Here is a 26,957-nt window from a genome sequence, read left to right on the forward strand (position 1 = left end):
TTACAGTAATATGAATATAACCCATATTTTATCCTTTCATTCTTGTGTATGTGTTGAATTGAATGGTGGATTAATCCCTCTACTAGAATGCAAAACCCATATGATTTTAATTAAAATGCAATACTTACATGAAATGTCACATATTAGGTAGTATGGGGATAGGGTTTGCTAGGCCTAACTTCATATCCATAAGAATGTTTTTATTGCACTAAGAAGAAACAAGGAATAAGCAGAAAAGAGCTCCTCCATCAATACTTACATTACATGGTTCATGAAGATGAAATTAGAGGGAAATCAGAAGCTGGAAAATGTTACAAAGGGAAACTGATGAATTTAAACATTCCGAACATACAAAGACATGAGACATCATGCTGGATTTAACCACCTCAGGTGAGTCAACTGCGACAAATGCTTTTCTTAAGCATTGACCACCAGGTGCACTTAAAAGCTTAACAAATCTTGATGTAAAAGACACATGTTGTAACAAGAACTAGAATCAATTTAGACAGAAGGAGACAAACCCGTTGGAGGTGAGCACATGGGAAGCAAGACCTCTCTTCTTGATATCGCACAATGGAAATTGTGAACTTCTGTCACTCCATGGCAAAGTCAACTGAGGGACAGTCAGTAAGACATGATTAAAGGCATAGCTACACTTACGGTCATATGTGGAGTTGTCCTGAAACAGCATCACGCTCAGCCTCTTTTTGTTTCAGAGTGAGGTTTGCAAATTGTTGATCGAGATCCCTACTAGTGCTGCGACGATGGCTGTAAGATGGCTTCTGTTGCTGTGGCTGTGGCTGTGGCTGTTGATGTTGTTGCTGATACAATGCTCGTAATCTTCCTCTTTCTCTTTCCAGAACTTCATGTTCCACTGCATATAAATTTATTAGTTGCAGATTTCAATGAAACAAACTAAAATAAACGACTAGCTATATATACGTTCAACTTCTCCGAAACACCACCTATCCGACAAAACAGCTAATGCACGCAGAAGATACAACAATATTGACTTGCTAGAAATTGATGGTGAATCCATAAGGAATCCGGCTGATATAAAAAAGGAGATCATCTCTTTTTATCAGAACCTATGTGCAGAGACAGAAGATTGGAGACCCCATAATAACATGAGAGTTTGTCCCACCATCTCCACAGAAGATAATCTGATGCTACAAAGTCCATTTGAAGAGCAAGAGATATGGTCCAGTGTCCAAGCGTGTGCTGGTGATAAAGTACCTGGCCCAGATGGTTTCACAATGGCCTTTTTCAAACACTGTTGGGAAGTAGTGAACACTGAGGTCATTGCTACTATTCAAAACTTCCATGAAAGAGACATATTTGAAAGAAGCTTCAATGCTACATATGTTGCGTTGATCCCCAAGAAGGTGGGAGCTAATGAATTGAAAGATTTCAGGCCTATTAGTCTTATAGGCAGCATCTACAAGATCATCTCAAAATTGTTGACTGAGAGACTCAAAAAAGTGATGCACAAGCTGGTGGATGAGCAACAAATGGCCTTTATAAAAGGGAGACAAATCATGGATGCCATTCTTATAGCCAATGAATGTGTTGACTCAAGAATTAGAAACAAAGAACCTGGTATCCTTTGCAAACTAGATATACAAAAGGCTTTTCACCACATGAACTGGATTTTCCTATTCAGGAGTATGATGAAAATGGGGTTTGGAGAAAAATGGGCCAATTGGATACGCTATTGCATCAGCACCATCAAGTTCTCAATCCTAGTTAATGGCTCACCTACTGGATTCTTCTCTTCTCAGAGACGACTAAGGCAAGGGGACCCATTGTCCCTTTTTTGTTCATCATTGCCATGGAGAGTTTAAATGATATGATGAAAACCGCCCAATCAAATAGCTGGATGACAGGTTTTAGAGTAGATTCAAGGGCCGGCAATAACCTTGAAATTGCTCATTTACAATACGCCGATGATACTTTGGTTTTCTGCAGAGCTAACCGAGGACAAATTAAATTTTGAGGGTGATTTTCATTCTTTTTTGAGGCTATATCTGGGCTCCACATTAACTAGAACAAGAGTTTCCTATATCCCGTTTACGAGGTCCCTGACATTCACAACTTGGCTAATATTCTGGGAGGAAGAACCAGTGTACTGCCAACCACTTATCTTAAAATGCCCCTTGGTGCCAAAAGCAATTCCAAGGATATCTGGAATGGAGTCATAGAGAAGTGAGAGAAAAAGTTGACTAACTGGAAGAGTCAATACTTATCCTTGGGGGTAGATTAATCTTGATTAACATTTAACAGTGTGCTGGATGCATTACCAACTTACATGATGCCCATTTTTCGTGTTCCAACGAACATGGTGGATTAGATGCTCTCAGAAGAAACTTCCTCTGACAAGGCAACTGCGATACCAGGAAAATACATTTGGTCAAATGGAAGTCAGCGATCACCAGCAAAAAGTATGGTGGTATGGGAATCAAGAACCTGATAACACAGAACCATAGTCTATTGATGAAATGGTTATGGAGGTACGCCTCAAATGAACAATCTCTTCGGAAAAAGTTAATCAGTCAAAAGTATGAAATGGACGGGGAATGGTCGAATGGACGACAAAGTCAGTCCACTACACGTGTCTACACCTTATAGAGTCTTGTCTATGGAGGTCTATCAGAAATTTGGGGGCAAAATTCAGGAGTAAGTGCAGTCATCAAGTGGGTAATGGTATGAAAACATCTTTCTGGTTAGACAACTGGTTAGGTCAACATCCACTAAAGCAACTTTTCCCAATTATCTTCAGCCTGAATCAACAACAAGATGCCATGGTGGGAGAAGTCTAGGTTTCTCATGGTTGGAATCTAAGCTTCAGAAGACACCTTAACAATTGGGAGATAGATAACTTGGCAAAATTCTACAACACTCTCAATCTATTCAAAGGCCCCTCCTCTCAGGAAGACAATCTTATATGGCAAGTGGATAAACAAGGCAGATTTTCAGTCAAGTCAGCCTACAAAGAATTCAACCATTCTAACAACCAGATTAATTGTTGGCCATGGAAACTAATTTGGAAAGTCCAAATTCCTCACAAAGTGGCTTGTTTCATTTGGCTCGTGGCCAGGAAAGCGGTCCTATCTTATGAAGGACTTTAGAAAAGTCCAAATTCCTCACAAAGTGGCTTGTTTCATTTGGCTCGTGGCCAGGAAAGCGGTCCTATCTTATGAAGGACTTTACAAAAGGGGTTTCCACTTGTGCTCTAAATGTTATATGTGAGGAGAAGAATCAGAGACAATCAACCATCTTTTTTTACACTGCAAGTTCTGGACAACTTTGGAGGATTTTCCTTAATTTAAAAGGGATCATGTGGGTGATGCCAAGAGATACACTTGAAGTGCTGGAGAGCTGGAACAAATATAGCTTTCAGTCAGAACAGAAAGAAAGATGGAAGTTTATCCTTGCTTGCATTTGGTGGACAGTCTGGAAAGAGAGAAATCAAAGTTGTTTTGAAGACAATCATAGCTCTATCAGAAACTGAAGATTTATTGCCTAGCCCTTTTCTATTGTTGGTGTAAACATGAATATATGGAAGACATGGAATCTTTTATTGATGTTCTAGGATCTCTGTAAGTAGGTTATAGCTTAGTACATCTTCCTATATTTCCTTGTAAGAAGGGATAGCTGTATTTTTATGCAGCAAATAGTTATACAAAAAATGTTACCTTCTCAAAAGAAAAAAAAAACAAAGAAACAGAACATTTCCCATGCTCAAAATAGTTAAATTCAACTAAGGCAGTTTACTCCAAGTCTTAGAATCAAGCAAAGAAAGTGGGACTTGAAAAATATATCAATTATTTAGCAATTCTGTAGTTGCAAATTCAACCACATGGTTTCTCTTTCTTTATTTGCCTAAGTAACTTTCCGTTTTACCAAAAAAGCGCAAAAGAGAGATGCGACAATAATCAGCTAAACAACAAAATCATGCTCCACAAAAGTCATCCAAGTCAGTCATATTAATCTGTATGTATGCTGTATGTATGCTACCATTGCTCCAGAGGTAAATAATAATTCCACCCCTAGAATTAATTTTGAAAGGTAAGCAAATTTGAACGCTTGAAGCAGAAAATATAGACCTGTTCACATTAAGGTCATCCAAATGCATAAAAAAGAGTACTACTACTCACCCCCCCCCCCCCAAAGAAACTTTCACCTTAGTTAAATTGTCCATCTAAAAAGGAGATCATAAGGGATCACGTATTAGATTGTCCATCTTAAAAAGGAGATTATAAGGGATCAAGTCGCAACAAGCAGCATCATTAAGACTAACAAATACAATTTTATTTCAGTGCTAAGAGACTAAGACAACCTTAATAGTGAAGAGTACTTTTATGCCTTTTGAAGTGATATAAAACATTTCAAATAATTATAGTAGAACGGGGTACCAGGGAAGACAATTCTAGTTTTCCAAACATCTGGAAGATAAGGCAATTTTTCTCATATTTATGGGATCAAAAAACTTTAAGATTATCAGCAAGATCATTTCATTTCTAAGAAGTCACAGTTTCTGGGCCACCTGCCGCGCACACCTTTAGGCCACAATACTTGACTACAACCAGATCATTCCATCTTCTTACCAAGAATTGATGTATATGGGATGACCAGTAATTGTCCCCATTTTCCCTCGAGACCGCTATTTTGTTAATCGAATTGAACATTACTCAAAAAGTTTTGTTTTAGTTTCAGGAAAACAGTGTCCACTTTCCCAGCTCACTTGAACCAATACTCACTCACTTTCAGTTGTTTTATTTACCATGAAAAATCAATTATATAATCCTTATTTCAGATAAATCTAATTCCTCGCTATGTAAGGTTTGGACTCACAAGACCTGCTGCATAATCAACTTTATCAAAATAGTCCAAGACTACAAGCACTAGAAACAAGTAGAATAATTCAGTATAACAGATAAAGAAACTTACAATACTTTATGAGCTGTTCCTGAGCTAAATTTTCTAAGCGCTGCATTAGGGCTTTATTCTCCATGCTGAGGATAAGATTCTGCTGGTTAAGGAATTCAAGCTCAGCAGAAACTTCAGAACCTTCAGCCTGAAATCACAACAACTAATCAAATTAACAAGTTATCAAAATGGAACATCCATTTCATGTCCAGGTACCAGTGTATGTATTTCAAAGATTCAACTGATACATGCCTGCAAAGCTTGTACATTTCTTTCCAATTCCGCTATATATTGAAGCTTTCTGACACGTGACCGCTGAGCAAATTGCCTGTATATTATGACACATTTTATGTTAATAAAATTCATATTTGGAGGGGGGGCACTTCCACATAAAATGCTAAAATAACATTTTGAGAGATACTAAGATACATTAATACAAAGGGCAGTTTGGATCTTGACTGGATTTACGGCTAAATAAGAAAGGCTCCATTTCAACTTAGATAAAGCCACTATACGTGTTAAGATGATAAAAGGCTAAGACCCACTATAGTAAAAGATCTCTTACTTCGCCATAGAAGGAACCTTGCTAACCTTCTCGGCCAGTTAGTCTAACCACATGGATCTCCTCCAGTTTACCCACCCAGGCACCCACCGTAAACGATTTACTGATGGACTTGGAACATAAATGAAATAAAAAAGGCCATCATGGGACCCATCCGCGGACAAAATTGGGTATTTAAGTGGAGAAGGGTAGAGAGTGCCACACGCCCATTATCCATCAAGTTTCAAACCATACGCCACAGCTCTCGGGAATATCTCGGTTATCCACAAAAAAAAATTTTCTGATCAAATGTACAGTTATCTTGAAGTAAGTTGTCAAGCAAATATCAAATTAACAAACATATCCCCTTCTGCCTCCCCAAAGTTTCTTTTAAGAAAAGGGTGGGTGGTAGCAGAGTGCTTTGAACTTACTGTTTCGCGCGTTTTGTGTCAGTTTCTGATGAAGAACTCTTACTCTGAGATGAATCTTTTTTTTCAGCAGACCCTTTTGGATAAGGAGGGCCAGATTCTGCTACATCTTGCTTGTCACTTCCTGCAGATCTAGGTCTCTCTCCGTCTTGTAGGAGGCATGGTGATCCAGACCTCTGAATATGGAGATCTTCCCCAGGAGAGGAAAGGCTGCGGAGATGTGATACTGTAGTTGAAGATACATCCTTTTCCCTATTCTTGCGTCGGATTGAGGAGTTTTGATCGACAAAAGAAGCAGCTTGTCGAGCATCTTTGTAATAATCGAAGTCTTGAGACCCCCAGGAAGGGATAGGAGGCATATTTCTGAACTTGTTATCAACTTGAGCTGTGTAATCCAAGTTTGCAGCGTTAACAGAATCAAAATATGCAAAGGAGTCACTAGATGAACGTCGATGACTGCCTCTGCGCACGGGAGTTTCTGGCTCATTAAGAAGATCATCCAACCAAGACGGTTGCTCCTCTATAATACAGCTTTCAGAGGAAGTACGCTGATGGTGTGAATTTCCTTCTCTGGGTTTCTGAATGCCCTTTTGGTTGAAAGCAGAACTAGGGACATAATCGATATATGATGGGGCCATACTAGGAAAGGGGCTTTTAGGTGGAAGTAAAGAGCTCTTCCCATTGTACATCATATTTCTCATGGTACATGGCCCTTTGGAATTTTCCATAGAAAAGCACACAAGATCCTATAAGGAAAAAAAAGATATGTACCAGTGGGATAAGTAAACCTTCAAAAATATAATAGCCCTTGATAAACATGATCTCATTATTTAGCAAGCTAAGTATCATGACCAAATCCCAACACTTACTACTCCAATCAATACGAGTCTGAATTCAAACATAAAATTAAAGGGAGATGACGCAATAAAAGGCAATGAAGACATTCTGAACATATTAACTATATGAATTATGAACAATAATAACAGTCCCCAACAGTGGGATAAAATCAAAGTCAAAGAAACTATGATCTTGCTGGAAATCCCGCCTGCCTAAAGTACCAGGTAAATATTTTGGGTATACAGGGAATTTTCCCTGTTACTCTTGCAGGTATCAGCCCTGTTCAGCTGGCCAGATTTATCAATTTGCATCATCCATGAATTTCAAATGAAAGCGAAGAAGGAGCACACTTATCACCAAGAATGCGACGAAGGGGAAGAAAGGCTTCTTTCTCTTTCTCATTGGGGATTGCAAATAGTGATGGGCTCCAAAAATATACAGGAATGCTCCAGGGAGGAAGCTCTTTGTTATTTTTATTTTATAACCATCCAGGGAGAAAGCTCTTTCTTGCATCACTCTTTGTTTTTAATTTTTTATGTTTTTTAAGGAGGAGGATGTGATGTGTGGTTTTGGAATTGCTTTGATTTGCTTTTACTTGAGCTGAGGGTCCATCGGAGACACGCTCTCTACCTCCAAAGGTAAAGGCAGGCCTGCGTACACACCACTACCCTCCCAGACCCTACTTGTGGGATTACACTGGGTATGTGATGTGCGGCTCATGGAGTGTGAGAGAATCCAAAAACTGTTCAGGATCATTATGTTTCCTGCAGTTCTTTAACTAAAAGCAATTTGATGCATTCAAATTTAGGCTATCCAATCCGCAAAGTGATTTTATGCACGAAATGAGACAAAGACCTTGGACCTCCCCCATAGACACACCCAACAACTAGCACCACATATTAGGAACCACAACAATATATCAGCGGAAAAAAAAATAGCATCAAAAGGAACAAAATTGTTTCCTTGTGCTTTAACACACAGCTATACTTATTCTGAGTTTTACTTAGGTGGAAAGAAAGAAGCGCTAATTTTAGCTTATCTGGATCCTTCTACTAGTGACTAACACTTGGGACATGAAATCAGAAGAAACTGAACAACTTTTGATTGGACTTCATTTCAGACACCCCTTAGTTTGTTCACATCATTTGATCGATATTGACAATGATTAAAATATTCTCTTCCTACAACATGACTCAAACAACATCAAAGATTAGGTTAAAAGCTAGTTGTTTTTATAAATCAGTTAAAAGTATGCTTCTCAGGCTGGAGGCAGTAAGTTGGGTAAAGCAAATTTATCTCGAGGATTCTGGGAAGGGAGCAAAAAGATTGGAAATTATTGTTATCTCTTTTCGGAAGAGAAAAGGCTCCATAAATCATATATTTGGCTAGGGGCTTCTCACATATGCTCTGCTCCTTCTTGTATAATCATTGTATGATGTACCTCGGGACATGCTACGTAAGAGGTGATTTAATTCTAATTTTGAGAAGTGGAAAAGAAAAATCTGGGCTGCAGATGCCCCTTATTGATATCTTCCACCTGGAAATGAAATGGCCAGGTGGGGCACAAAGTTAAGCTCTCTCCCCCTATTTTAGCTGTGAGAATGTGCACACAAACAACTGATTATGTTACAGCAACACCAAACTAAATTAGCCTTCGCAACTTTATCTATTTTCCATAGGCATTCTGAAAAACTCCATCTTTACATCTATTTGAACAATCAAAAGGCTAGAAAACGTGACTGCAATATCTCTGCAGACACTTCTAACAAAAATCTTCCTCTACAAACAGACTATACCACAATTAGCCAACCTTAATTCCCAAATTGATCATCAAATCTCTACCGAGTGAAAATCAAAACTTGCTTTCCATATATTTTTTTCATATAAGTAACATTAACGGACGCTTACGTTATGTAAACTTCTAAAGTGTAACTGGGTACAATTAGTACAATTAGTATATATTGAATCTTTCTTTATCCTTTCTCCCATTACATCAAAAGAAAATTATAGAAAATCAGAAACATCAAAAGAAAAAAAAAACTCTTCCACAAATCTCATTCAATAGTCTCGCTAGGTTTGATCAATTTTTCATACCTAAGACAAATAAATCCAATTACTCACTCCAAAACAGGAACGCGACAAAAAAAAAAATTAAAAAATCAATCCAAATTTTTCTTCCTCTACTTCTGCTCATATTTTCATAACAATCAACCAAAAAACTTCAAATCATATTACTAGAAACAAAAAAGAAGAAGGTAATTAACAAAACTCGGAAGATATTTTAATTTTTCCGATGAAAAAATGCTCACCTTGATTGATAATGAAGATATTGCAATGTGATTTCAGAGATCCAATCAAATTGTGAAACCTCAGATTTCTTCGCTTCTAAGATATATATCGATATTCTATATATCTTGTTGGAATCTTCTCTTCTTCTTCTTCTCTTCTTGACAAATCTTCTTCTAAGATATATATCGATATTCTATATATCGATATTTTACTTTTGCTTATATATTTAAATTCATTATTCACATAATTTAATAAGTAATAAATGAGTGTAAGTATTTTGTATTTCCTTTTTAATAAAAATAAATTTTATAAATAATAAACGCTTTCATCAAAAAGTTTCATTATTTGTTTTTTGGAAGTTTATTTTAGGAAGACAATTTTATACGGCACTGGTTTTCCAACTCCAGTTTTTTTCTTTTTCAAGTAAATGTAATTTTTGTGCTTAAAATTTGTGACAATTATTTGTTATGATATGAGGATAGCTCATTAGTAGTACTATATTGATAATTAGTAAGTCACCCAACAAGTGGTATGTGACAGAAATCATACAGCTCATTGTGACAGTCCCACATTATAGTCCTCAATAACAAGCCTTTTTTATAATGTAAAAAAATAATTATTCTTACTAACTAGTGAAATATGTATATTTTCATAATTTATTTTTAAATTGGGCAATGAACAAATCCCAAAATATTCCGGTTTAAGATATAAATATAACAGTTTCTCTCCTTTTTATAGGACATATTTTAATATTCGAGTTTCAATTTTGTTTGCGTGCTCCACATGTATCACTCATCCTACTCTCAAGGTAAAAAGTCTTTTTTATACTATATTAATTTATATATATAAATGAGCTGCATATATTAGTCAAAATTTGCTCAGAAATTCTTTGACAATAATTTTGCCAGGAGCACAAAATGCACATTTTATAAAATGTAAGTTGGAAAAAAGTGTGAAAGGGGTGAATTCTGAGTGCCAGTGAGGTATTGGACCATTTATGGGTGTATCCCTTTTAAAAAAGCAATCACAACAATTATTGGAGGTTAAGTTCAGGGGTTGAAAGTTAAACTAAGAAAAGTATCAATGTCAATTAGTTCATGAAGTTTGCCTGGTTGCTCATTTAATAAAAAATTGTGGATCAAATATCGTTCTTTATTCATGACTTATTTTTTTTATGAGAACACCCGCAATCGTTACTTTTTGAATGCGCACAGGATTCCTGTGTTCATCCAATAGCTCAAAAAACCACACATGAAAGGTACAAACCCAATGCAACAAGATCAAACCAGAAGGCGTTCCTTGCTTTCAATGGCAAGACCTCCAAGTTCTAATCCCAAACCACTGAGTCTCCCCAAAGGGTATTCATGGCTCACTTCTCTTAGCATAAGTTTATTTCAAATACTTATGCAAAGGGGCAAGTATAACAACATTTTTGAGTGAACGTATATTGTATGGCTCGCTTGGAGCAAAATTAAGTTACGTGTTTGATGTGTATAAAATACAATTTGTAAACCTGGACACAATAGAGGATTTCATGATCCAAGCAACTTCTTCCATCTAGCATATCCTAGAATAACAAGGAAGAGCATTATACAACCTATTGTCATGCATAATACAAAGGGCCAAAATAACCCTTCTGTGTGGTACAAGGTACAAGGTATATTCATGCCAAACCAACCAGCTATCAGTGTCTCCACAGCTACAGCAAATGATGCAATCGTCAGTGTCAACTGCAGCTGAATAAGTTCATTACGCTGATTGTCCAGTTGAATATTGACGTAGTCTTCAGTGTCATCAATGTACTCACGGACCTGCAAATATACAATAACAGGTGGTTGAAGAATCCAGAATCAAATGGGAAGGATCACAGCAAATTAACACAAGGACTATAGATGAAGTGAAAATTAAGTACAATTAATGGGGAGATTGATTAATGGAAGTAGAGAGAAAGTGAAAATAAATCGACATGATGGGGTGTGGGAATTGAAATGGGAGGGATTTCATATTTGGTTGCTGGGAGATTTTGGGTGGAGATGGAAGGAGTTAGAGAGACAGACTTTATCAACATACAAAATGACTTGTAAAAGAATTAGAGGACCTGGCTGTGGCTATTCTTTCTGATTAGATGAAGATATTGCTTTAATTTGTTATTGGGTTACTTTAATTTTTACTACCAGCCCTGCTTCACCCGAAAGAAAAGAACCAAAACAAAATAACACCAAAAAGTATCTTGACTATTCATTATTGGTGCACAGATTCTTAACTATTTTTCTAAAAATAGCCAAGTTGCTTTTTTGGTAAGATGTGGCTATTGGTGTATTCAACTATAACTAGTTATAGTTATTTAAAATTACATCCAGTATATTTTCTCAATAATAAACAGCTGATATGTGTGGCTTAAAAACNACAAATTAACACAAGGACTATAGATGAAAAAGTTCAACTTGCACTTATACTTAAGAAGAGAGTGTAGAAATTGTACATGAATTTAATTCATAGTGTTACTAATTGGTAGACGATACTAGATTACTTCTTTGTTCACTTGCAGAGTCTTCCTTCCAAATCAAGAAAAAAATTGAGAGAGACAGAGAGAACAGGACATTGCATATTATCTCATCCGACTATAATAGTTGCCCAAGAGAAACCTAACAAAAGAAAAGGAGGGGGAGAATGGAGGCTCTAGATTAACTGAGAGTTGTATATCTGCAGTTGGAATTAGCAACGTATTGCACCATAAAAGTAAGAAAGAGATACAGCTATTGTTTGAATTCTTTTCTGTCTTCAGTCTCGAAAGTTTTCATTAGCTTACTCTGTTACCGGAATATGCTGCAAAGTGATTGGTTATTGAGACTTGGCTTGTGACCGAGAACCGAGGAGAACCCAACTTTTTTCTCATTTTCTTTATAAAGAATGAGGCATTAAGGGTACACGGCATCATTTTATATAAGGATACTGGCATCAAGTTTTATATCATTAGGGAATCCTAGTTGAAGTGGCAAAAACTGAGTTTCCTTAAAAGTATGAACGCCTGGTTTCATTTTTCTCTTATATGTGTAACTTTGCAACTTGTATTAAAAGTAGAATCATTTCATTACAAGGAATAGTCATATCGTAATATTGTGTCTATCATTCATTACTAAAGAGGAAAATGGAAGGATGACAACTGTCAACAGGAAAGAGGAGTGGCAAGTCTGCCATTACCAACATAAGATGCCTCATTATTAGTTTTTCTTAAGAAGAATGTACTTACAGATAATATCTTGTTCCGAGTGCCTTCCAACTGCATGAAATAGGCCTCGAGTAACATCTCCAGATCTTCCACATCATAGTAATTAAAATGATTGCTCACCAAACTTCCACTTCTGCTTCTAGCTGAATTAAGTCTCCGAAGATTTGGTGCAGCAGGAACAGGGCTATTTGAAACAATAGTTCCCAAAAGAGTCTCAGGTTGCTGGTTCTGAATCCATTTCCTAGTCAAGTACAACTGTGCCATGTCTTCATTGTCATCTAAAAGGTGTTCTATTTCATCTCTAACCTATCATAAGAAAATCTTTACCACTGTCAGCATAAGACAAAATAATCAGGCCACACACGTGTCATGGAAGAGAATACTACAATTAAGTTACCCAAAGTAGCTCATTTAAATATTAAACCCTCCAATTTCTGACTCAAATAAAAGAGAATTAAAGTTGGAAAGGCACATTGAATCTCCTCCTATCTGTACAAAACAGAAGGAAGAATACAAAGACCATATCCTGCCTAAGTGATCATGGGCAAAAATCCTCTATGCGCAGACAAAGGGAAAAAAGAAACCAAAAAAAAGTAGACTTTGTACAGGTCTAGTGTACCATTAGAAAAACCAGCATTCTCCCTAGTACACATCTCAAATCTGGTCCAGCATGAGGCAAACACAATGCACTATAATTTATTTATTTATTTTGACGACAAGGGAAACCCGTAGCCGCTATCCTTTGGATGCACACAGGGTGAAACCCCACTTCTATGCAATAGCTCGCAAACCACATAGGAGAGGTAACCCGCACCAGGGCAAGCCTAGTGTGATGAGCTCGACCCAGAAGGCAAACCTCTTGCTTTCGCTGGCAAGGGGTTTCGAATTTGAGACCTCCAACATGGAAGTCCGAAGCTCAAACCACTGGGCCACCCCGAAGGGTCACAATGCACTATAATTTAACTCATGACTTGAGAAGATTAACTTAAAGTGAACCAAAAGGGCTATTGAAAATGAATATGGTTTTATTGAACAAACAAAAAATGAATACGGCTTGCTCGTGATGTTTAAACTATACAAAATTTGTTCCAATAGTTGTTTACCCAATAAGTGATAACACAATGAGTAAGAAGTGCTAGTAGTAAGTCCGCATTCGAGATGATGATAACATGTCCAGAAGTGAAATAAGTTCTCTTCCTGGTCAAACAAACTTCCAAAAGCAAACCATGAACTGTCCAGACGGGTGGGAAACAATAGCAACAGGAAAAGGAACAGATAAGAATACCTTCTGCACTCTGGCAAGCAATCGAGTAAGATTACTTTTTAAACTTCTCACTTGCTCAAGATTCTTCGTGCTAACATTCATGGCCAGTTCATCTAAAACAGGGTAAGCATCTCTCTCTAGATCAGCTACACTAGAGTCTAAGAATGTGCAAACAACCTCCAGTGCAATTTCAAGCACCTGAAACTCAAATGGTAGCTCAGCCTGCAGACCTTCAACAGCTTCTGGAACAGGTAACCAGTGTCCAGCATTTGGAAAGTGTCCTTCATTGTCATCTTGTTCAGCGCTAGTACCATTAACTTTTAAAAGACTTTTATGAGGAAGTTGTTGCCTCAGTTGATCCACAAATGGAAGAACCTCTTGACGTAGAGGATCAAGCAACAAAACCTCTTCAGCTGTAATTATGGCTCTTATAAACTCCAAATTAACAACCATGGCCTTCTCCCTTGCTGAAGATTAACAGAAAGAAGTTTTTCAGTAATCACATTTCTTTCTTTTAAGTATTCTACTATAGGCACAAGAAAATGGTAGGAGATGCACATGTATTATAGAAAAAACTCCCAACAGCTAAGCTAAACGTAATGTTTAAGCCTCCAACAGTTGAGATAACGATTAAGCTTCCAACAGTTGAGATAACGATATAGGAAGGTTCAGGTAAGATTCCAAAAATTAGACGTTCAAACTAAAGAGGAATAACAAATGTATAAATCAGTTCCATTTATTTGAGTTCTTAGCAAGAGGCTAGAGCATCAGGAATTCAGGATAGAGGAGCACCCGCATGTTACATATTACTCCTTCCGTCCCATTTATAATCCTAGTTTGACTTGTCATGCAGAAAAAAAGAATCAAAATCAGTTTCAAAAAGGATACTCCCAGAAACCAAAAAGAACCACAATCAAATGAATTCAAACTGCATAGGCACTCATTACAAGCAAGATGTAGTACATCAATGATCTTCTTCCCCTGAATGAGGGAATAAGAGTGAGGAAAAAGATTAAACCAAAGACAATCCGTTATACAACTTTCAACATGAATATTTAGCAGACACCAGAAAGAACCTCAATCGTAGTGAGTTCATTGTGCACTGTAAGTTTTACACACTGACAAACACAGAGCTAATCAGCAATTAACAGGTTCTCTGAATGGCTAAATTTACAACTATTTTTTGGCTGGTGTTGAATTTACAATTTATGGGTACAGTTCTTTCTAACATACTCAGGATATATGAATGAATAAGAGCTGCCCATCCAAGTTTCAGTTTAGATATTGAACAAGAGTCGCAAAATATATAGCAAAACCCCTCTAAGGGCTGACAGTTGAATATATTTTAAACAGGTTAACGAAGACACCAAAAAGTCTACCCCTCAAGTTTGGGATAGTAAAATTGATAACCTTAAATATGATTGTTAAAACCAGTATCGCATCCTCAAATTTTTTCTTCTAAGAGGAGATACACAAATACAAGAATTGGAATCCACCAACATGCCGAAAACTGAACCTGCAAACTATCCCAAACCCAGTCATCCAACCACCATAAGCACTACCAATTTTGCATAGGATGGAGGAAGGCTAAATACGTGGATCTCCCTCATTTTAATAAAGAAGCCTCAGAGTCCAACAAAATATTCAATCATGTCATTGAGAAGATAAATTTTCCATGAGGATCCAGATATAAGGAATTTATAGTGAGTGATAAGGGATGTTCGTTCATTAAATTACTTCAAATGAATAGGCTAATCTCCCCTAAAGGAACGCTACACATTGCAGTATTAATTAATGGATTGTTACGGCGACACAGTGTTTTGGATGGCGAGAGGCGACAAGGGCCTGCCTCGCCACGTCAGTGCTCGCCTTTTTGAATCGCGGCGCCAATTAATACCAAAAATATTTAATTGCATATATAAATATCCAAAATCTCAATAGCAAATAACATATATTAGCAAATATTTCAATTCAAAAACATAATCCTGACGAGATAACGAGATTTAGGTTAATGAGTATGGATAAGTCAAATATTTTTTTTTTTAAATGTAGGCAATGGGCAGTGGCTTCAGTTCTTCTTCAGAAATCAGACTTCACAATAAAAAAACAAAAGGACTGAGAGAGTACTAAAACAGTTGTCGCGAACTCTAATTCCAGTCAAGGTTTCGCGAAGGAGACGTCTCGACATCAAGTTTGGGAAAATATCCCAAACAAACCCTTATTTGGCTTTTAATTATTAAAATTCAGACTTTCAAAAAAATAAAATCAAAATGGCGATGCCTATTGCATCACCAAATCCACGTCACTACTCGCCTTGGCTCGCCTTTTTGACCTCGCCACGCCTCACCGGAAATAGGCGCAGCCTCGTCGCCTTTGGCAAGAGAGGCTCGCCTTTAAGAGCACTGGGCGACAGTCAGTGAAAGCAAGATGAAACAAAGTGTTTCTAAAAACAAAAGTGATGGGTCAAATAGCACCAATCATACGAAAGTTTAAAGAACGAATATGAAGCAGAAATGCAGAATGAGACCCATTCAAACAATAAACTTGAAAGCAACGTCTTTCAGCAATCTCGATGAAAAAAAAAAGAAGGCAGAACATTATATTGCTTAAATGTTTTGATAACAGAATCACACAACAAAGAATATCAAAAGGAACTTCCTTGTTTGTAATGCATGCTAAACAACATAACGAGTTCAATGACAGCTTTAGAATTTAGATTAACATAGGTGCTTCATAAACATGAATTAAAGATGCAAAGAAGATACCAACAAGCAGCTTGTTTCTTTAACACACAACACTATGGTCTAAGCAAAGCAGAATTGTCTAGACATCCTTTTAACTTTCCGTTTATTAGACTAAGCAAACAGTCAGTAGTATATGTAGAGAGATACCCCTATCTATCTCATCTTAAAAGATCAATTTCTTATTATTGAGTATTGGTCCTAAATGAATCCAAATACAACAAGGACTCATACAACCCCAAGTGTTTGGGGCTGACACACAGTAGTTTTAATAGTAATAGAAAACCAAGTAGAATGGTCATGGATTTAGAAGGCACTCAAGCCTTGAATAAAGCATGAAAGCAGAGCACCCAATGATCATCAAGACCCGCAGCGTGACACTCCAATTCTTCTATTGCATGCTTAAATAAGTCTAAATTAACCAATATGGATATTGAACATTCATACAAATGTCATGATAGGCAAGGAATGGAGATCACAATATTTTTACTAATCAAAAGAATGACCCAACTTAATTATGGATTAAAACATAATTATTGTTATCATTATTGATACATAAAGATACAAGGGGGTTAAAATTACCAAGAATGCTGGAGGAGTGAGAGAAAATGGGGCCAAGAATCCTCAAGTCCCGAGTAGGAATACCAGCACGCTTGATTATAGAGTTCTTATCCCACTCATTCAACTCTGATTGACCCCATCTATCGAATCTCATCCAAAGCCTCGCCCCACCAACCTTCTTCTTAGACGCTTTAACGGTCCCCACCGGTAACGAAATTGAATTCTGGGGTTCCCCATTGTCCACTGGCGGTGTCGGCAACGGCGGCATCCCTTTCTTCCTACGGCGAATCGAGAATTGATTCTTCCCCATCTTGCCCAGTTCAATAATAAACCCCTTAAAAGCTCTCGCTCTCCCCCTTTTAGATTCTTGATTCTTCCGTAGCTACACAAAACAAAAGATATAGATAATGATAAACAATTATGGGGTTGGGCGATTTAGGCCATGTCCAATGGATTCTTATTCTTAACGAATGAAGGGAACAGATTCTTCTTCCACTGATTCGCCTTCTTCGTCTTCTTCAAGATCTTCCATATACTGAAAGCCCTTTTTTGGGGGAAAAAACGAAAAGGGAGAGTGAGAATTTCAGGCGTGAAGCTTCTTGTTATTGAGGGTTACACAAGAACCCAACTGTAATTGTTATCGTTCAATTTCCGTCTATTTTATTTATTTATTCCTTCATATTATTATTTTATTTATAATATGTCCCCACATTTAGAAAAGGTGTTGACCTTTCTCTAATTTTTTTATTCACTTACCTTACTTACTACAAATAATTTCTTGTATTTTTTTTTTAAAAAAATTGTCATTAATAATGAAAACAAAATTGTGGAATTATTGTGGATGTTAAGTATTGAATAATAATTAGAAGATGACACAAGCAACATAAAGCGAAGATAATATGAAAATAGATAAAGAAAGAATAAAGTTATCTTTTTTTTATGTAGAATTTGTTGTTAATTTTCTTCTAAACACGAAGTTGTAGAGTAATTATTAAGTTAAAGAAAAGACAATATAAGATTTAGGCATAATACACAAAAATATATTTTTTAGCTTGATTTCAAATTACGTGTATATTCTTTAATTTTGGGTGTGCATAAATAAATATTTAAATTTGTATAAAATTGAACGAATAGACACATATGTCCTACATGTCATTTTTCGTCCTACGTGGTGTCTTACTTATATTGTCACGTAGGGGCTCATGTGTCTATTTGTTCAAGTTTGTACAAGTTTAAATGCATACTCGAAGTTGAAGGACATAAATATGAAATAAGATTAAGTTAAAGGATACATTTATGTATTATGCCTAAGTTTCATCATCATCGTCAGTTATTTGACGAGTGTTTAATTTCCTCATAAAATAGGAATGTATTTTTTTGACAAATAAAATACATAGTCAACATTTTTGATTTTGTTGAACTAAATTATTTTTAACTTTTTTCGAAAAAATATTCCCGAGGAAGGAAAAAAATAACGACCACAGTGGGAGTCGAACCCACGACCTTCTGATCCGAAGTCAGACGCGCTAATCCACTGCGCTATGCGGTCCTTGTGTGGCTACTCTTTCACTATTATTATACTAGTACCGCTTTTGTCTTTTCCTCATCTTGGTTTTATTTCTTTATGCATTTTCTAGCAGTATGTCTTCAGATCTCATCTGAACAATGAACTTTAGTAATTTTAGTTAAATTCTTTGTTTTGGTTCCAGAACAATTTTCTTTTCCATATATATAACTTCTGTTTCAACTTTAAGGTCAGTAAAGTTATTGTATTTATCATTAAAGAAGAATATATTCATAAAATAGTACAAATAGTTCAAAAGAAATAAATGGTAGTAGTACTATATTAATTTCAGTTACTTGATGAATAATTGAAAAGAATGAGTAAATCCTATGTAAAACAACATTTTCCAATCTAAACAACTTTTTCCATCATAGAAGAGATGGAACCTTATACATGTCTAATCATCAGCCTGTCAGAGAAACATATCCATGTTCCTTGGATATATTGCTTCAGCAGTAGTTGGAACTTCAGATGCACAATATGTATATATATATGCATTTCAAGTTGTGCTACTATATGAGTTGTTACGTGGTAAGGGCGTCGGGGAGATTGGTTGGTGCCCCAAGAATCTTACCTCCAACATCAGGGAAACACTCAAATCCAGGCAGTGCTGTGACTTCTCCATTTTTACTAACATGAACTGGATATTGCATCAAATGCCCTTTCATTGGCTTATATTCATCTGCTACAAATGCTTGCCAGTTGCGTCTAGCTATCTTGTTAACACGTCTAACACATTCGATAGTCTGTGGATCCATGAAGCCCTCTTCAACTCTGCCAAGATGTTCAGCCCAGAGAGACATCCTATAACCATAGACCTGAATGAAGAAAAAGAAGAACTCATTTTCGATATGGATTATAAGGTTATATATCCGTGTACCCCAAAATATGTTCATGCTAACCAACTCAATTGCTTTCAAAATGACTCACTCATCTTGACAAAACAAACTGTGACAGTGATTTTTTACTAATATTTAACATGTTACTGGTTCGAAAAGTTTCAACTACTTTATGAGCTACAGAGTAGTTCAGAGTTTTATCACAGCGAATGATCACAGTTCGATGCGATGACTCTTCACTTACTGCCTTCATAGAGCAGAGGAGGATAAAATGTAAGAAATAAATCTAATTCATACCTGGCCATGTGGATGAGCCTCCTTTTTGGCCCATGTGTAATGTGGTTGATAAGCTCCCATAGCAATTTCAGTATCCCTTGAACCACTCAAAGATCTTTGGTTGATATTTGCAGAACCCAGCAATACATATTCGTCATCTACTATCATTCCTTTGGAGTGTACATAAATCATAAATCTGCGGAACTTTTGAGCTAATTCCTGCATAGGTTGTAGAGAAGAAAAGAGTGAATTATTTGCGGAAAGTGCAAAAAAGAGGGACAGCACAGCTCACTTTGGGCCTTAACGGGTCTTCAATATAACTCTTACTTCACAATTATTGCATTCACTCCATTTTGGAGGGCAACACAATAGTCTTAACATGTGTAGCAAAGGCTGATTGAACAACACACATGTTTGTTGGCACATCATATCACAACCATATTAAAGATGGCCTCAATCAAGCTCATGCCCCCACATCATTCACTTTAGTGTTGGGAATTTCACACCAAATTCAATGTTTTTTTTTTGATGTGACGAATCTAATGTTATCCAAAATTAGCCTCCTGTTTCATTCTTCTTCATTCCATTGTTTTGTTGCTTCTTTTACTTCAGTACAAAATAAACAAAACTAGCAAATAATCCACCCCACTCCATATGAACTTGGTATTTGAGCTTCACCACCTTCACTGGTCCTCTTATTTGGTCCCAAAATCTATTAAATGCAGTTATCTCAATGATATACAAACCTATTTAGAACCAACCAACAAATAGATGTTTAGGAAAACATACTACATAATATGGCCATCAGCAAAAATCCCAGTCCCATAAAATCAACATGCAACTTACATGTGTGTGTTCCTGGGGAGTTGGATTGTCTCCGTCACCTCCGCGCTTTTTTGCTTCTCTGTTACCAAGGCAGTAGAAGTTCAAGTAATCCTGAGGATGGAAAAATTGAGATATGCCTGCATTTTCAAGAGCCTGTGCGATAATTTTGTACATCATAGACATTGTCTGACCCTGCCATAATTCCAATCCATATATAAGAATTAGATGTTACTAAAAACTACAAATTCAAGATAAGACTAGCTGGAGTTAAGTAGGAGTAAAAGTGAAAATCATGGTTCTCTTAGCTGACTACTTAAGTTTAACCGCATTTGGATACTTGAGTTTGACAATATCATTGAAGAACCTACACAGATATTGAGCTCTAACTTCATGTGATATGTTACTTTATAGTACTTATTTTATGCGAGGAATCAACATAAGGACCTCTAAGATAAATAAGCACTGTACTAAATTCAGACCTGCCAAAAGAGAATTTCCTGCACGGCGTTACTGGTTGGGATACCTTCAGGCCACATTGGAATCACAATGTATGCAGCAAAAGGTTCACTTGCTGCTATTTTGCTGGCAATTTTCAAAGCAATTTCCATAGGGACAAGGTTATTTGCACCTGATAATTATATACAATACACAAACATAATGCAGTTTCAGTGAGCATGTCAAAATTTTCTTGTTAAATAGCTCAAAACGCTCATTCATTTGTATCATTTTCTTATAGATAGAATTAAAAGAGGGCAAAACACATACGCATACAAGTAGAAAACCTACAAAAAGATATGGAACCTTGTGGTGTGAATCAAGCTTTATATCCTTTCATTATCAATTAGAAATCTGAATATTTATAAGGGAAGTCTGGACATGTTTATGCCTTACTAGGATAGAGAAGTTACAAATTAGAAAAATAAATGATGACGTTTGAACCTGAGCAGGTTGCATCGGATAATACCCCTAAAATCGCCAACTATATCATAAGCAAGTTTTCTGTGTATAAGAGTATTCTTTTGCTAGGCAAACCTATAATATTCAAGGATGAACATTGGATTCGAGATAGGAACAGTATATACCTGCATTTCGGTAGGAGGGCCAGCAATATGAAGAACCAAGAAAATACTGATTCTCTACGTAAATGAAATGCTGAGCAGATCGAATTGCTTTCACGTAAGCCAGGTGTATGCTTCTGTCTATCCTCAAGTTCTTTCCACTGACAAGATTCTGTTATTGAGCAGTCAAAATTAGGCATTCATATTGACATGCTGACTTGATTTCAAATGAAACTAGCTGCAGATAGAACACTGGTCTTTATAAAACTTAGTGCTACCTGAGCTCTTGCTTCTTTAGCGTCTTTCGGAAACCCTTTAACAGATCCTGAATCTATTGATCGGAAAATCTGGAAACCGTTATAGGAAGTAATTATAGTGAAGCTTAAACATTTAAGATAACAGAAGAACACAACATATACAGGAGAAACATGTCTAGTACCTGAACATGCCAATTTTCCGGATCTTCTTCCTTTGTGACATGAACTACTTGGTCACCATCCGGTCCAGCAGCGGGCATGTGGATTGATGGAATCCTGTCTAACTTAAGTAATGAATCTAACCCTGGTTTGCATTTTTTTATTCTAATCCATTTTATAGCCTTTCTATATCTCTGCTCAAAGTTTGTCAAAACATCATAAGCAGCAGGACCTTCGATCTTGCTGTGTAAATCATGCCATGGTTCTCTTGGTCCACCTGAGCTACTCTGTACATATCGTATAAGTCTTTGAGACAATACTAGTGAATGAACAGATACAGTAGACATTCATATGAAAGAAATAAAAATTACTGTTAACAAACTTATTGCCCACATGAGAAACTTAGTAGCATTGGAAAATATACCTTTAATAATGGTTATAGCAATGTTCATTTTCACCTATTCTCTCATAATTAACATGAAGAATAAGCTACTTAGCTGTTAAGTTGCTTGGATAATCCATAAACATGGTATATGTCATATATACTGTCAAACAAAAACCTCAGTTGGAAAGCTTCAACGAGATGCCTTACTGTGAATGTGGGATTGTGAACATCGTTTTCAAAGACGGTATCAAGATCACTGAACAATCTGTGTTCAGGAGTATCATATCGTCCGTCACATAAATCTAGGCCTCCAACAAAAGCAGTAATCTTTCTATTATTGCCAGCTGCTTGTGTGTCAACAATCACACATTTCTGATGATGTGTAAAAATGTTTCCGACAACCTGCAGTAAAAGGTTTTCATTTGATTAAGAAGAAACTGATACAGATGATGATTTCCAAGCAGTTGCATATAAACAAAATAAAAAGCTTTCCAAGCAGTTCTCCAGCTGAATTTCTGTTTGAAGTGAATAAACTTAGAACTCTGTTCAAAATACAAGAATTTTTTTTAACAGAAATCATTGACATGAGAATTCATCTTGCCAGCTATTCAAACAGTAGAATACAAAAAAGGTACCTGCTGCTTGAAAATGCTAAGCTTACTGCTAGCAGAACGAGGACAAAGAATACAGTTGACACTTGAGTGTTTAAAGAACTTTTTGGTCTCTTCATCATGAGTTTGCATTACACCTTCCTGCATCCAAATTGACAGAACAACATTTAGAAACTTACGATCGAATTCTAAGTTCTGATACCATCTAAACAAGAATGCAAAAGTATACTGAAGAAACAAATCAGTAACTAACTACTCAGTTATATTACCGTCTTGAGGAATAAATCATCATTTGAAGTTTTATCATCCCAAATCAGCAATATCACACGAACGCCTTCTTGTGACTTGTACTTTAGCATCTCCCCCAGCTCTAGCCACCCAGAAGAAGGCACTGGCCTTGTAGGTTCTCTTATGATTCTAACAAGATGATAGACAGACCAACCAACAATATATATTAGATGTTGTGCCTCCAACATGGCATGGCATATGTCTTCCCAACACTTATTATGCTTAAAGACCTTGCCATTATCTAGTAAGATTTCAGGGAGTGTTTCATCAGGCGCATGAGCGTCTTGATAAAGTGTAACATCTCCTCCTTTTCGTAGAGGAAAATAAGTATGCGGCACTCCCTTTTGATCAGCCTCAGTACCAACACCATTTTTATACAAAGGGTTCTCTGTTGCAGGCGTATAATGGATTGACAAATGCAGTTGAGCATCAGTTTCCAAGGGAGCACCGGAGGATCCACAAATTGGGAACCAACCATTTATTTGATTACCTTCAGCAATTTTACTAGAAGGTATCGCCACTATCCCTATCAGTTCAGCACCTACTTTATCGTTATCCTTGACTATAAACTCTACTTTGTCTACAGCATGAGCAACTGGTATACACAGACGTTCATTCCATGTCGGATTTTCATCATTTGGAATCACCGCTGTTCGAGCTATACTTGCCCCAGCTAGACACACAGATACATAGGGATCACTAGTATCTACCAATCCTGACGCATTGGTGCTGTCCTTGCTTTTCCAAGAAAACATGGGAAGACATTTCGCGTCTAGATTTGGAAGTGAGCATGCCTCTATAATACACAAGTCCAATTCTCCATGCAGAAGTACTGCATTTCCAGTTAAATCTTGAACATTTTCACTAGATCTTAAGGGCATACCAGGTACTCCTCCCACAGGGGCACTTGCCTGCCTTTGCAGCCAATTGTCAACTGAATTTATCATTTTCCTTACTGCTAACTGTAAAAATATTAAATAACCATGAGAAGGTTGTGCTCGATAGACCCTCGGTCCAAGGAAAAGTTCAGAAAATGCCTGGATTTATATTCGCGATTGCTAGTATATCAGATACACATTTTTCATTGAATAGCTTGAAAAAACGATCAAGTGCCTCCTACATGAATGAAAGAACCACTTCCCCTGATGTTTGTTGGCAAAATATGCACTGAATTATTAGAAATCAAATTTTATTCTCTTCCTGAGACTTAAGAGATGCAACAAATTAAACACAACCTACATTTGACAATCAAATTAAATACAAAAAAGTCGCTAGGAAGAAAATTCAGAAAAAACTATGTATACACCATGCAATGATATGCATAGATATATTCTTTAGTTGAATTCAGGAACTAATTCCGGTGGATTCAAAATAAGTGTAATCTTATTATATATGTATAAATTTTATATAAAAAAGTTTAACAGAATCAAACTGAAAGTAATGGATTCAGTTGAACTCACACAATCCGCGCTAGATCTCCCTGTTGATATATTGAAGGATCATAATGCAGATTCACATTTTGCAATTGAGCTCTCTGTTTTCATCCATTAATGGAATCACAGAGAAAATGGTGGCCAATAAGCGAAATGTTTGTCAGTGTGCATCCCAAAAAAGAAAAACTTAACAGTCATACATCGGAATTGGCGGGTAAATTGACACGAATTCTTTACAAGTGGATCTGCCTGAAGTTTTTTTAAAAAAAATTATTATTGATAATAATTTGAGCAATGAAAAATGTGAGCAAACAAAATTCACAACGATAAAAAGTAAGTCCAAGTTTTTGTGATAAAATTGTGCTAAGCTGCCAATCTTTTTAAAATAGGTCATGCTTAAATTACTTCAAATTTAGCCCAATTTTAATTTACTTTAAACCCCACCTATAAAAATTTGGACGAATTCAATATATCATTTGTTTTTGTCCTAATTTTGACAGCCCTAAATTAATTCTAAAAATAGGTTACAAAATTAGTTCCATAATACTGATACAATTAGTTCATGACTTCATTTCCTAAGTTTCCATACATAAAATTATGTATAATTCCTTAATTTTACTAATTGTTTGCGTCAAAGCAAATACCAACAAGGAAGTCCTATTTTATTGGAAGTAGTATTAATACTCCAAGATTGGTTAGGTTTTTATTTAAACATGTAAACTATTTTGTACTAATATAAATATACTACTTTGTTTGATGAAATTATAAGTGAAAAGAGGTTCTCACCTTGTTCGTTTTTCTAGATTTGTGTGATATTTTTCTTTTTATTTCAAATGACGAAATCAGGTAATGTTGATCTTCCTCATGAGGCAATAATGTTGATCAACACTTTATTTCCTTATTTACCTTCGTCTGAAGATGATGAATTTATCGCCTTAGATGGATGCAGCAAAGTATAGCTAATAACAATAATAATGATTCAAGATTATTAGGAATATATGACTAGTTGTCCAGTTTTTGTTAAATGTGGAGTTGCTTATTGCATGCGGGAGGTAATTAATTACTATTCACAAAATCGTAAGGCTACTGCTATAAAAATAAGGCTACTGCTATAAAGATTGATGTAATGGACATGGATAATGAGATCTATATTACTACTGCTATTTTACCAAAATCAAACTTCACGTCTAAGAATTATATGCGATGGAACGAAAAGGTTTCGTTTGGTAAACTAGTAAATGATGAGCTTCATGTTTGGGTCATAGATGATTATAAAATGAACAAATGGATTGAAGAAAAACGAATCGTCAAGATGAAAGACTTGATGGAAGAGGATCATTCAATTGCATTATTTCAAGTTATCGATTTCCATTTATACTTAATTTTCTACATATATAATTTTATTTTGAGAAAGCAAAGAATTCCGTAATGATTGATTACTTTATTTCACTTCATTCTGAATATTCATCCTGGTTGATTTACAACAAGTATGAATATGATGAATTTGTCATCTTAGATGGATACAAAGGATTACTTTTAGAGCAAAATATAGTTAATAATTTGAGATTATATCAAATTCTGAAACTCGCCAAATTATTCAACTTTCCAATTCCAAAAAACCTTAAAAAATAGTTAATAATTTGAGATTATATCAAATTCTGAAACTCGCCAAATTATTCAACTTTCCAATCCCAAAAAACCTTAAATATTGTTTTTAAGGTTCTCTTTTATTGTAAAGATAAAAATTGTCAAAATTTGAATTGTGAAATTTCAGCATTGACAATACAAAGTAATATTAATACAACGAGGAGAATGTGAAAAGACGTGACACCTTTAATATTAGATTGACATTATTTTTTAAATTTATAATAATTTTTAAAGATAAAAAAGAAAAAATAATATTTTCTACGAAATCTTATATTCCAAAATCTTTTTTTAAAATTGAAAGTAGTATCAAAGGCTTTTGAAAGTAGTATTAAAGGCAATACAAATAAAAAACATTATGAAAGTAAATATTTTTGTATTTATTGCTACTGCACTATTTATTCTAGGTATTTAATATGAAAAAAACTACAAAGATAATTAGTTCAACTGGAACAAAACAATTACGTATTTGATTAACAATATTTAGTGAATTTCATTGATTTCGGAATAAATAAAAGTTTGTAATTTGAAGGTAGAGAAGATTTTTTAAAAATATTTCTCTTATTTTTTAAATTTATTTTGGAGGTACGTTATCTCTTTTTCAATTTGAAGAAAATAAATTAATTTGAATTTGAGAAAAATAAATTGATTTAAAAAACAGTTGAGTCTCTCAACTTAGAAAATATTTTTCAAAAATATTAGGTAGAAAAGAAAAAAATTGATTTTTGACTTATTTTCTATATTTAATGATAAAAATTATCTTTTATATTTTTCTATGGAGTAAAAAATACTAATTTTA

General features: G+C 35.7%; 3 protein-coding genes and 1 non-coding gene across 5 annotated transcripts; all 4 read right to left on the minus strand.

The window, feature by feature from the left end:
• Positions 1-179: 179 nt before the first annotated feature.
• On the minus strand, positions 180-9,224 carry LOC107032072 (uncharacterized protein At4g06598-like). 2 transcript variants are annotated; one of them, XM_015233655.2, is made up of 6 exons: positions 9,045-9,224; positions 5,902-6,644; positions 5,182-5,257; positions 4,951-5,077; positions 2,309-2,384; positions 743-874 (listed from the first exon to the last, which is right to left on the minus strand). In XM_015233655.2, exons 2-5 carry the CDS (start codon positions 6,624-6,626, stop codon positions 2,347-2,349), a joined length of 966 nt encoding a protein of 321 aa, XP_015089141.1. In that variant the 5' UTR covers positions 6,627-6,644; positions 9,045-9,224; the 3' UTR covers positions 743-874; positions 2,309-2,346. The 2 variants fall into 2 exon arrangements, with proteins under 2 accessions (XP_015089133.1, XP_015089141.1); XM_015233647.2 differs by lacking the exon at positions 2,309-2,384 and having other exon boundaries at positions 180-874; positions 9,045-9,222.
• A 1,219-nt stretch (positions 9,225-10,443) lies between these two features.
• LOC107032104 (magnesium transporter MRS2-4) lies at positions 10,444-17,465 on the minus strand. Its single transcript, XM_015233685.2, has 4 exons — positions 16,841-17,465; positions 13,539-13,984; positions 12,275-12,559; positions 10,444-10,835 (listed from the first exon to the last, which is right to left on the minus strand). Exons 1-4 carry the CDS (start codon positions 17,127-17,129, stop codon positions 10,557-10,559), a joined length of 1,299 nt encoding a protein of 432 aa, XP_015089171.1. The 5' UTR covers positions 17,130-17,465; the 3' UTR covers positions 10,444-10,556.
• Positions 17,466-18,294: 829 nt separating this feature from the next.
• Positions 18,295-18,368, minus strand: TRNAR-UCG. The gene has a single exon. It is a non-coding gene; the product is annotated as a tRNA-Arg (tRNA).
• A 287-nt stretch (positions 18,369-18,655) lies between these two features.
• Positions 18,656-24,650, minus strand: LOC107025851 (phospholipase D delta-like). Its single transcript, XM_015226622.2, has 11 exons — positions 24,542-24,650; positions 23,063-24,043; positions 22,818-22,934; positions 22,390-22,584; positions 21,821-22,084; positions 21,660-21,728; positions 21,406-21,553; positions 20,803-20,951; positions 20,345-20,515; positions 19,520-19,717; positions 18,656-19,201 (listed from the first exon to the last, which is right to left on the minus strand). Exons 2-11 carry the CDS (start codon positions 24,026-24,028, stop codon positions 18,908-18,910), a joined length of 2,571 nt encoding a protein of 856 aa, XP_015082108.1. The 5' UTR covers positions 24,029-24,043; positions 24,542-24,650; the 3' UTR covers positions 18,656-18,907.
• Between the last annotated feature and the right edge of the window lie 2,307 nt (positions 24,651-26,957).

The sequence above is a fragment of the Solanum pennellii genome, chromosome 1 (genome assembly GCF_001406875.1).
Source record: "Solanum pennellii chromosome 1, SPENNV200".
NCBI classification, from domain to species: domain Eukaryota; kingdom Viridiplantae; phylum Streptophyta; class Magnoliopsida; order Solanales; family Solanaceae; genus Solanum; species Solanum pennellii.

Bases quoted from the DNA above. Each gene is read 5' to 3' on its own strand.
- LOC107032072 (XM_015233647.2), bottom strand. From the start codon at position 6,626: ATGGAAAATTCCAAAGGGCCATGTACCATGAGAAATATGATGTACAAT. The intron at 5,078-5,181 runs GCATGTATCAGT...TTGTGATTTCAG, and splicing joins GAAATGTACAAGCTTTGCAG to GCTGAAGGTTCTGAAGTTTC. The intron at 875-4,950 runs GTAAGTTTCTTT...ATTTATATGCAG, and splicing joins GGAACAGCTCATAAAGTATT to TGGAACATGAAGTTCTGGAA.
- LOC107032104 (XM_015233685.2), bottom strand. From the start codon at position 17,129: ATGGGGAAGAATCAATTCTCGATTCGCCGTAGGAAGAAAGGGATGCCG. The intron at 13,985-16,840 runs GTAATTTTAACC...GTTAATCTTCAG, and splicing joins TCACTCCTCCAGCATTCTTG to CAAGGGAGAAGGCCATGGTT. The intron at 10,836-12,274 runs GTAAGTACATTC...GTATATTTGCAG, and splicing joins CTCGGAACAAGATATTATCT to GTCCGTGAGTACATTGATGA.
- LOC107025851 (XM_015226622.2), bottom strand. From the start codon at position 24,028: ATGATAAATTCAGTTGACAATTGGCTGCAAAGGCAGGCAAGTGCCCCT. The intron at 22,585-22,817 runs GTACCTTTTTTG...CTTTTACTGCAG, and splicing joins TTAGCATTTTCAAGCAGCAG to GTTGTCGGAAACATTTTTAC. The intron at 20,516-20,802 runs GTCTGAATTTAG...GAATTATGGCAG, and splicing joins AGGAAATTCTCTTTTGGCAG to GGTCAGACAATGTCTATGAT.